Here is an 11925-nt window from a genome sequence, read left to right as displayed (position 1 = left end):
CTGGAAAACTATTTGAAAGACTTACTAGGCCTAGGAAGATTTACAGTAATATGACATAGAAAGGCATGCTGTTGAAAATGTGGTAATTGGAGGATCAGATTAGCTATCAATATATTTGCAATATATGCTTAAAAATCTGGTCTTGGTCACACACCTACTTTATGTTCAATACAAAATGTTATTATTCATTCAGAAGAAAACCATCCCGGTCTTTAACTCATGGTGAGCAGAAGCCTTAGGTTTCAGACATCTCCCTATTACATCTGAAGGCAAAAATTTCCTTGTAGCTTATGGTCTGACATACAGATTTCTCATGATGGTTTCTAGGCGGCAATCATCTGTGTTACCATTGCATTTCTGGTGTAATTAAATCTCAAAAGCTGACTCAGTCCACAGGTTATATTACTGTATTACTTTCACATCTACAAATCCATTCATATTTTTATGTCTGTGGTAATTTATACAAAATATTATAAATCAAAAGAACAGAGTCAAATTTTTGACACTTGTATTTGGCAAGTCTCATAATCATTGTGGAATTTTACATCTTGAAACAAGCAGAAAAACCAAATATGCTTTAATTGAATACCTATGACAAACATCTGAACTTAGCCAAACCACATATACAAGCCGCACTGGTTTTGCAAGAATTATATCATTCTACCAGCATTCACATACATCTGCAACTGTACTCTATTACTGTATGTATGTTAAACTGTTAAACAATTTACCATAAATACCACATTAACAGAGATTAAAGTGCAAATAATTTAAAGACAAATATCACATATCTTACAAGTTTACTGTACACTCTGTACAAACTGGCTTCTAAGCTGAAACAATGTTATGTGAATTGCAGGCAGGATAACATTGTCAAAGTAAAAAAATATATGTATCAAGAGCAAGATGCAAGTTGAGAGAATCGTAATCACTAGATTAATGTTAAGTGAAAGTGACTACTTTGAAGTATTTATAGCAATTAATCACCAATATGTTCATACATGTTCATGAGCAAAATTCTTTTGAAGTGCGTCAGGGATAAGATGTTAACGTAGAGAGAGATTTGAAAAACATTCTGTTGCACAATGTCAGGTGTGTCTTTTTTTGAGGGGGTGGGGATATTTTTACGACCATTAGTTGGTCAATGAAATCTCCGGTGAAGAGGGAAATCCTAGGGATTTTAAGTGCATAAAAAATGTTTTAAGTGACTGATGAGAAACGGCATTAGACTTTTAGGCTGTTTGTAACAGCGCAGAATAAATCATCTTGGTGATGCGCAGCACGGCAGCATGCAGGGAATATTGCACCACAATGGTCCCGAACCCCTTGTAAAAACCCAATGGGCCCTCCTCTCTCCGAATGGCGCTGACGCAGTCCCTCATGCCTTCGTACTGTGTATTGATGGGTAGGACCTCGAAGCCAAGGTCCGTGTTGTCAATGATGGTGCGCGTGCCCTGGATGTGCAGGCGGTGTAGCACCGTCTCCAGGGGGAACAGGACCACATCAGCGCATAAGCTGCCTGCGAAGCTGGCCATGAGCTCAGGGAAGTAGGCATCCAGCATACCCTGCACTGTTTCTGACCCGGTCTGGGCCGGAGGCCCAGGGGGGTTTCCCCGGCGCAGAAAAAACATAACCAGCTTCTGTACGGCAGAGCTGATGATGTAATGCAAGACTCCATGCAGGACTGTGGGGAACACCAGGCCCCACAGGGGCAGCAGGCGCTTGCTGTGAGGGATGCCCATGCCCAGAACTCTGCCCAATCCCTCCTTTACGCAATCGAGGATCCCAGGGTTATCCCGGATGATTTCACTCTGTCAAAAGAATGAAGAGGTACAAGTTGAGGCCTGCATGCTTAAACAAAGCAAGTTTGAAAGAAAAAAAAAAAAAAACATTATTCAGAGATGCACACATATAAATTGAGAAATGAGAAAAAATCTGTGCTGGGGTCTCTTAATTTTTTCCGCAGCTGCGTCTTAATGACACCAAAATGACATCCTCAGAAGACTGACATCCTCAGAGATTTTTGGTCTCATGATTTAATAGATAATAAATACAACCAATAAACCAAACTAAAAGTTTAACAAGTTCCTGGGGATATCATAGGTGCTTGAAACAAGAAACTTTTATGTAGCTCTAAGAATAATAATCATACAGAGTAGCAAAGGGTAGCTGACTTCTAATTAGGGTTAGAATTATAGTCAATTACAGACTTCATAAATAACATAAGGAAGTTTAAGTGCTTAATTTCATAGTTTGTTAATTGCCAAAAAATTGATTAAAAGATAGATCAAATGAAAATTACTGAGCTGTTTATGTAAGATAAGCACTTTAACAAACAATATTTTCACAATAGACAGCAAGATGATAAAGACAAACTGACTTGTATCTTACGGTCAAAAGAACTTTTACTGTTTCTTAACTGTGTTTCGTTATTAGTAAGTACCAGTTCCTTTATTTTTGTTTCAAATTCATACTGACCTGAACAGTCTCAATAAGGCTTGCTGAGTAAAACGGCATTGCGACCACATATGTCAAACTGCAAAAAAAGGAAAAATATATATAATGCATCAGTGAGGCATAAAGGCAAGGTGTTACATCAAGATGGCGCAATCTGATCAAAATGCACGATAAACTGCCTGTCTTTCTATTTTAGCTATCACAAAAATACCCTCACAGGAGTCGTACATTGAGTAAGCACTAACATTCCCCACAGATCACCTTGAGTCACTAAAAGTTTACAAATGTCATTTCTCAATATAAATACACTCAATCTCTCTCAAACCACACCAAAACCGGGTGTCTAATACACTGGAAATGCAATTATATTAGAGAGAAAAAACAGAAAAATAAATACATTTACTTCCAGTAAAAATAAATACATTTACATCCAATAAAAATAACACTTACCCCTTCAGGACCAAGTGTCCAAGTACTTGTTTAGGATTCCATTTATGGGACAATTCCCTGAAGACAACAGGTCATGCATTACTGACACTGGGTACTGATTTCGTCTAAATAAATCCTGTCATAAATATCCAGCAATGAACTGCGTAATGTAATCAATGATCACTGCAAAAACTTTTAATCAACCAAATGCCCTAAAACTTAGGGTAACCTACAATATGTTCTTCAGAATCATTCAATGAAGTTTTGAACAGCATTTCTCAACCCAGTCCTTGGGGACTCCAAGCAGTCCAGGTTTTAGCTCCCTTCCAGCTCCTGATAGCTAAAATGCGGACTGTCTGGCAGAGAGCTGGGAAGGAGCAAAAATGTGGAGTGTCTGGGGGTCCCCAAGAACCAGTTTGCAAAACACTGGTTTAAAGAATGCATCTTAACAGTAATGCTGTGATTCTGGGTGAAGCACCATCAGTAATATTATGGATCTATAACGGCTTTACCTTGGGAGGGGGGTGCACTCACTGATGATGCCTTCAGCACCCAGGGTGACCCCCTGGACTACAAATGTGCTACCCATTCCCTTCCATAACACCTTTGGGCCCTGGGGAATTCAAACAAAATGGACATAAAAATACTGTGCCAAAGTTCTAGGCAATCAAAGGAAATGTTTAGAACTATTTATCTAGATTGTAAGTGTACATTTGCCAAGAACAAAAATCATAATTTGCATATGCTGTAATGATAAATTAACAGCAACACAATAAAAACAGGGATTTCTTCTGCTCTCCAAAAAGTTACTGATATCTTGCCGGATGACTAGAACAATACTGCTTTGGTTCCCAAACCTCTCCTCAGGTGCACCTCAGCCATTCCATGTATTTTTTTACATTGATTAATTAATTGAGCTTGTTGTACAATCTAGTTTAAAAAGCCAATGAGGTACTGATTAGCCACACAAGGTGTGCTAGTGGTGAAATAAAAAAGTACAGGGGTATATTAAATGGTTGCTGCAAACATAGGGGTGATTCCAGACGAGGTTTTGATATGGTTGCTGTACCACACTTTCACAAACATCAGTTTTACACCAACGTGAAGATAATTGCAATATTTCTTTGACTGTCTAAGACTTTGACACAGTACTGTATATTCACAAAAAAAGGGGAAAAACCATGATAAATTTAAGTGCAACAGACGTGTTAAATTCCTTACCTGAGTTTTGGTGATATTGTACATTACACCAACAGCGGTGAATGGTGATAAATGGAAAATCTTAGCATGGTAATTCACCTGTAAACATTAAATACGTAACATGGTGTGTTTATAATCTCAAATGGATGACATTTTATACTGTAACTAACTGTGACTTACAAAATTGCAAACTGTCTGCTAGTAGGACACACATGTTGCAACTGGGGATGATTAATTCTTATTGAAAAAGTATTGTGCATGGTATGTGAAACAGTTTTCCTGGACTTGATGGCATTCTGAGCAGCTGATTGGTGCCCTGAGCCTTGCTGAGATGACCAACTTTCACAGTTTTCCTCATCCCAGTGCTTGGAAACCACTAGACAGTCCATGGTAGCAAAAAGACTGTCTGGGAAGGAGCTGAGAGTGAATAAAAAGGTGAACTGTCTCGGGGTCCCGAAGGACTGGGTTAAGAAACTCTGATCTATCATACTATAAAAGATTCTGCAAACTTTAATTGCCAACACTTACCTGACACTGACGACGAAACATGATGCAAGGGTGAGCTAAAACATTTTCAGTGAAGAGACTGCAAACAAAAAAATAACCGCCTACTGTTACAAGTTAAGTTTCATGACAAAGGGCTTGTGTACAGTGCCTCCAGAAAGTACTCAGACCCCCTCTCCTTTTCCCAAAATTCCCAATGCAGTAGAGATATACCACGATATTATAAAATGCATCGAAATCATTATTTTTTCATCCATCAACACAAGTGCCCCAAAATAACAAAGTGAAATTATTTTAGCAAATATATGATAAATAACTGAAATCTCCCATTTTCACAAGTATTCAGACTCTTTATTTGAAATCAAAAGCATCCTATTTCATTTGATTTCAGTTGGCAGGTCTCGTCACAGAATGACTGCAATATTTCTGAGGAAGAAACCACATGACTGATGTAGGAAACCTGTCATTATAAGGTCACAGTGCGTGGCACAGTAAAAATCAAGCCATGAAGTAAAGAAACACTTAAGCAGATCTCCAAGACAAGATTATGTCAATGCATAGATCTGTAAAACAAAAATATGTATAGATAACTGGCAATGCATTGAAGGACCTCTTGAGGACAGGGGCCTCCATGAATGTCTATGAGAAGAAGTTTGGAACCTGAAAAAATCCTCCAAAAGACCAAGAACCCTATGATCACTGTAAAGGAGCTTCAGAGTTCTAGTGGAGCGATGGAAGAAGCACCTTTAAAGCAGAGCTGGCTCTGCAACCCTCCACTAGATGGAGATCCATCCTGCATAAGAGGGATGACAGCCTGTTTCCCAAATGCCACTTTCTGAGAGAAAAAGGGAAAAGTTCCCCCCCAATTAAAGGATTTATAGATGACTTTACTATAACAACCATATGCCATGTGCAGGCAAGGCGGATTCTAAAAACTCTGGAAGACTTAGCATCAAGGGCAAGAATGGGATTCAAGCCTTGGCAGGGTACCCGCAGGGTTCTCCAAGTTAAATTTAAGACCTTTTAATACCTTTTTAACACAACTGAAAAATATCTAATGCCAACTTCACAGACATACGCATGAAGGATATCATGTATGTATATATGAAGGATATCACTGAAAATCAGCCTAAGAAAATAATTTAAAGAATATGCAAAAGAATGACTATAAAAATCTGTTTCTTTTCCGTTAGATATCTGTTGAAGTGCCCTAACTTGTCACAGAAACACTTGGGCTTTTATCCATCCGTCCAATTTTCCAAACTGCTTATCCTACTGGGTCGCGGGGGGTCCGGAGGCTATCCCGGAAGCAATAGACACGAGGCAGGGAACAACACAGGATGGGGGGCCAGCCCATCGCAGGGCACACTCACACAACATGCACTCACACATGCACACCTATGGGCAATTTAGCAAGTCCAATTAGCCTCAGCATGTTTTTTGGACTGTGGGGGGAAACCGGAGTACCCGAAGGAAACCCCACGACGACATGGGGCTTTTATTTAAGGCTTAAATATCAGTGAAGTGTTCTTAAAACTTCACATAATATTTTAAATAATCAACTATAATACAGCTAATTTTATCAAATTTAAAAAATATTCAAGTAGTGGAATAAAATCTCCCACGACCTGCAGCCTTTGGGAAACAAAAGTTTTTGGGAAAAAAATTGGCAGAAGTGGACACAGACCTTTCAAGAAACACCTACAGTTTGAGCCAAGACAATTCATAAATGCAAGACAAAGATAAACTGAACTGCATATGTTGATAGCAAAGTGCCTGGACACATTTTTACTTAATATCCAATTCATTTGTTTATTTACTTTTGGGTTCAATGAAATAGACACAGCACAGAAATTTCTTCATCAACGTACCAATGAAGTGTGGTCCATAAAATATACTGCACACTATGACTTAACTGATGGCATATAATTAAAATGAAATTAACACCTATATGCAGTAAGGCATGCCACAACTAGCCAACATAGTTGATGACGTTGACGCAGAAAATGTGTCGATATTAATATTTTAAATCATCTTTTTTTTTTAAAAATAAAATTTTTAATTGCTCATTTGATTTCTGCAATGCTTCAATTCATTATAACAACTGGTTTCCTTTTAACATCACTATGTAATTAAAACAAAAAGGTGGTTTGTACACTGGGCAGTTTCAATGGCATACCACAGTGGTACTACTACGCACAAGCATCCTAAGGAGAAAACACACCGGCGCTCTTCAGGGTGGCGGGCTGCCAGAAATGGCAAACCATCTTAAGTGTTGTCCATTCATGTTTGTCAAATTACCACTAGAATGGAGAGCACTTTAATATCTTTCGTCACTAGTGGCTAAATACACTTCATAAAGTTGTCTGCCTGCTACCTTAGAATTTCCACTGAATAAATCTGCGAGAAATTTTTTTGGGTAAATTCTGGGCTTATTCAACGTTGACTGATGGCGCCAGTGTGTGTTAATGAATGTTGGGCTTGTGTTATCGTAAACTAAAACGGAAACAAAAATGGACACTAAATAAAAATAAATAAATAAAATCAAAAATCTTGCAGAAGGCAGGGTGAAGGTGGACATGGCAAGGGAAGGTTCCCCCTATCGTCCAAACATTTGCCGACCAGCTGGAAGGTGTAGCAGTTAAGGGTTGAACCACCCAGCGTAGGCTGGTTTACCTCCTGAAGGCATCATCTCCGAAGCAAAGGCTGCAGTCACTAAAGAGTGACTGTAGTAGAGGCCTCCTAGGGTGTAATCGAATTAAATATGTAACCCTTTTGTAATACATATTCTTAAAACTTGACTTCACTTTGTTATTATGAAGTACTGTGTGTGGACTACTGAGAAGAATAAAATCCAATAAAAAGTTAGAGGAAGGGCGAGCCAGAATATTTTCTACAGACACTGTGAACAATTGATAAAATGCTTCCTTTCTGAAAGCCTGAATGTAAAACGTTTTTTGAAAAATGCGATTTATTGGAACAAATACATATAGGATGTAGTTACCAAATTCATATGCAGGATAAATCTTTCCATCCATCCATCCATTTTCCAAACCGCTTATCATACTGGGTCGCAGGGGGTCCGGAGCCTATCCCAAAAGCAATGGGCACGAGGCAGGGAACAACCCAGGATGGGGGGCCAGCCCATCGCAGGGCACACTCACACTACATGCACTCACACATGCACACCTATGGACAATTTAGTAACTCCAATTAGACTCAGCATGTTTTTGGACTGTGGGGGGAAACCGGAGTACCCGGAGGAAACCCCACGACGACATGGGGAGAACATGCAAACTCCGCACACATGCGACCCAGGCGAAGACTCGAACCCGGGTCCCAGAGGTGTGAGGCAACAGTGCTAACCACTGCACCACCATGCCGCCCCCTGGATAAATCTTTTCACTTCTGTAAAATCAAGGTATGCTATTACAACACACCATGATTTTAGTATTTACCAGATTTTAAAAACCATTGCATCTATAATTAAGCCCTTAATAAAATATTATTTAAATAATTTAAATACAAATAAAACTTTCAGTCATCATTAAATACTACATATAGAGGTTTTCATAACATTGCACAGAATCTGCGTTTCGTTGTTTACCTTGCAAGGCCAATACCAAATCCAGCAAATCTGTTTAAATGCTCTGTAAGAGAAAGTCATGAGTCATAATCACAACAGTAAAGTGCTGAACAGGACTGAAATGAACAAGAACACAACTGAGGCGGAGGTGTGACACTATGGTCTTTCTGCTTCTGATTCATGCAAGCTTTAGAAGGGCTGAATTACCTTCACTGGAGGCCCTAATCTGACATGGTTAGGAGGCCTCCCAAGTGGGGCAATTGAGCTATGCTTGCAGGAGTCAACAGAATTAAATATGATGCAAAACGTTTAGGTAACCAAACATATTTTAAACAGGACACACTTGTCTATTTGGCACTATCCAGCTCTGGAAAAAATTGAGACCACTCCATATTTAAGAATCTGCATTGGCAAATCCTAGTTTAATCCTGGTTCTGCTTCCAGGCTCAAAATTTCTAAGACTGCAGTATACAAAAACAATGTGAAACAGGAGACACTGGGAAAAACAAAAAACCAGACTGGTAAAGGGTGGAAGTGACATTATAACAGCAGAGATGACCGTTAAGTTTTCTGACATGAATCGTAGGATGACATCAAGTGACCTTCAAAAGGAATGGGAAACGTTAAGTGGGGTGAAGTGCACTGCTAAGACAGTTTATATCAGGCTCCTAGAAGCAGGACTGAAGTCCCATAAAGCAAGGAAGAAGCCCTTCATCAGTGAGAAACTTAGAAAAACCAGGCTGCAGTTTGCAAAAAAATACATATTATATACAGAAGCATATCCATAAATTGAGAAATGAGTGAAACTAAAAATTCTTCTGTGGTCTCTTTTTTCCAGAGATGTACGAATGCTTGTCTGTGCAGTACATTCTCTGTACTGAATGCACTAGAATTTTCTCCTGGGATCCATAAAGTTAATCTCTATCTTAATTTTAATAACTTCACAAAAACAAGAGGTCATGTATTAACTGATCATTAAAACACTGTTGATATTGATAAACTCATTTAAAGTCACAATAGCCAAATCCTAAATTTTTTTATGAAAATTTTCCTTTAGTGATGACCCATTGTGTGGTGCATTTCCTTAAATTGTGAAGATCACATATTTACCAAGACAACCTTCAGGTTTAAAGCAATTGATCAAAAAAAAAAAAAAAAAAAACAGTAACCAGCTGAACCTAAATGAAATTCATGCAAATTGTTCTAGTAATGGGGTTTAAAACACAAACAGTGTTGGATGATCTGCCACTTCAGGAGAATCATAACTTCTCAAAGTGACATCTCAAGTCACTCGCGCAAGTTCGTTAAGAAGCTCTGGACTTGGCAAGGACGGAGATAAGAAAGGAATAAGTGCTGGGTTCACAAAATACATCAACTTACGAGATTTATCAACTAGGTCACACCACTGAACCACTGATGACCACTTAACGTTACAAATTACTCAATATCCACATTGATTTATCTATGGCTGACAAAGACAAAAATGCATAAAATGAATTGCATTGGGGGCGGGTGGATTTTCGTGTTTCATTCGTATGACCCGAAACATGCAAAGTCCTCTGAATCTGCAGAGATGATGACGACTCATACAGGTTCTGTCACGCCGGCATTTCCCTATCCAGCCCTTACCAGACGCTCCGGCCGCTGGCTGAGTGTCCTCGGAAGGCACTGCAGGCGCCGCCGCCGTCTCAAACTGTGGCGTCCGCTCGCCATAGTGCAAGTTTCTGCTGCCAGGGATATCCGGCGGAGTCGTAACCCAGTGCTGAAGGTCCGTGTTAGACGAGTTATTAAATGACCTTCCACCATAACCCCCTCCGTAAGACAGGTCCTCCCTACCCCTGTAACCTAGGCCGTCAAAGCTGTCCGGCCGCCTGGCAGTCATTCTGCTTGGAGGTAACTATAGCGACGGATTTATGCACGCACAAAATCGTCCGATACTGTCGAACTAAGATGAGAATATGAATAGTAGAAAAGGAAAGGAAAACATTCAAATGAACGTATTAGCCAGGCAGCTAACACCTTTTTAGCAAAATATCGATACAGATAGCAAGAGAGAACTGTCAGCTCCGACTTCCGGAAACGTCTTCGATCATTTCCGATCCTTGCGAAGCATTCTGGGATACGTAATACAGCTTACATTAAACTCACCCCGTATGCATAGCAGTGTCAATTTTAAAATATTTCGATTATGAAATCATGATTTATGATTTATAATGTATATTTTATATAATACATAATAACAATCATGTTATTCATGCTGCTACATGACAATGCAACAAGATGAAGTTGACTCAAATAGGTATTTTATAAATACCATTTCCAAACTTTTGTGCAAAAAAACGTACACCCTTCAAATGGTGTGTTCTCGGGGAGATCAAGGACAACCTCAAGATTCCGCAAAATTTTGCACAGAAAAACCTGGTAGTGTCACAGGTGCGTCAGAAGAAAACTTTAAATCAGAAAAGGTCCTTTAACACGCTGTCATACGAATACTATAATCTAAAAAAGATGCTTCTGAGATAATCTTTCTCGTTATAATTGCCTCAATTGCTCAGCAGATGATTTTGACAACTGGGCAAATTGTGCGTCTGAAGGAAAGTGTGATCCTGTTAAGCTTTTGCTTCCTTTTAAGACCATCTGAACAAGGTTAATGTATAAGATAGCTGTAAGATTAGTGTTTTTGTAGTAAACAGTGTTAATAAATAGTGAAAAATTAATTGGAATGATCAACAGACAGATAATCACATACTGGAATATCCATCCATCCATCCATTTTCTGAAATCGCTCGTCGTATTCATGGTATGGGGGGTCCACAGCCTATCCCAGAGGCTGTGGGCGCAAGGTGGGGAACAGCCCATGGCAGGGCACACTCACACACCACTGGAATAATCACTGAACCTGATACTGAAAATGAACCTCCATTTTAGATTGTTATAATATGGATTTTATTTTATAATTTTTTTGGTTATCACCAAACCATTGTTGTGAGAAGGGCTATTTTTCATTCCCTTTTATCTGTATTTGTTGTTTTGTTGTGTTGTTTTTGAAGCTACCGTCGCGCTTTGGCTTTATCTCTAGTTAATATCAAAACATTTCAAGTTAGCAAGTGAAAAGCACGTGATGTCACACGCTAATCACTATTAAATTAGTTGGCAACTCTTTTGGTAATCGATTTTAGTCGGCTAAATCGACTAATTGTTGTACCTCTAATATCTATTGTTGAATTTAAGGGCATCATAAAGAATGTGGTAAAGGAGACGTGGTTGTTTTTTTTGAGAGGCCAGTGTCTTTAAAAGGCTGTGTGGATTTTTGTATATTAAAGTTTGTATGGTTGTTACCTTGGCTAGGTCTTTACTGTAAAAGTTTTAATTCTCAATGGAACTTCCTGGTATAATAAAGGTTTTTTTTTTTTTTTTTTTTTTTTTTTAAAAAAAAGAAAGCAGGCTTAACCAGTTCCTGAGGTAAGGGTATTCCTCAGAGGCCCACTGGTGAAATCACTCTGCTGACTAGAATTCAAATCAATGACAGCAGGAAGATCCCCAAGGGGTCCCACTCAAGCTCCTCTACCTCAACAGAGGAATCAAAGACACTGCATCTTATAACCTGTTGAATTGCATCCCACTTATATAGGGGTGTCAACGGTATTTCACATAAACAAAAACATTATCTCATTTTTCTGTGTAAATGTGAAAATGCTGAACCCTAGAGCTGAGGTAAAATACCGTGGAAATATTGTTCTGATACATTA

The 11925-nt window shown here is 38.9% G+C and overlaps 1 protein-coding gene across 1 annotated transcript; it reads right to left on the bottom strand.

Annotated features, from left to right (window-relative positions):
• Nucleotides 1-391: 391 nt before the first annotated feature.
• slc25a46 (solute carrier family 25 member 46) lies at nucleotides 392-10265 on the bottom strand. The gene is made up of 8 exons (XM_049019849.1): nucleotides 9806-10265; nucleotides 8198-8240; nucleotides 4615-4672; nucleotides 4108-4185; nucleotides 3399-3499; nucleotides 2908-2964; nucleotides 2479-2536; nucleotides 392-1811 (listed from the first exon to the last, which is right to left on the bottom strand). The coding sequence occupies exons 1-8, from the start codon at nucleotides 10056-10058 to the stop codon at nucleotides 1233-1235; spliced, it is 1227 nt and encodes a 408-aa protein (XP_048875806.1). The 5' UTR covers nucleotides 10059-10265; the 3' UTR covers nucleotides 392-1232.
• Nucleotides 10266-11925: the final 1660 nt, after the last annotated feature.

The sequence above is a fragment of the Brienomyrus brachyistius genome, chromosome 7 (genome assembly GCF_023856365.1).
Source record: "Brienomyrus brachyistius isolate T26 chromosome 7, BBRACH_0.4, whole genome shotgun sequence".
Lineage (NCBI taxonomy): Eukaryota > Metazoa > Chordata > Actinopteri > Osteoglossiformes > Mormyridae > Brienomyrus > Brienomyrus brachyistius.
This window is presented reverse-complemented; position numbering and strand designations above follow the sequence as displayed.

Bases quoted from the DNA above. Each gene is read 5' to 3' on its own strand.
- slc25a46 (XM_049019849.1), bottom strand. From the start codon at position 10,058: ATGACTGCCAGGCGGCCGGACAGCTTTGACGGCCTAGGTTACAGGGGT. The intron at 2,965-3,398 runs GTAAAGCCGTTA...TGTTGTCTTCAG, and splicing joins GAGTGCACCCCCCTCCCAAG to GGAATTGTCCCATAAATGGA. The intron at 1,812-2,478 runs GTCAGTATGAAT...TTCTTTTGACAG, and splicing joins GCCTTATTGAGACTGTTCAG to AGTGAAATCATCCGGGATAA.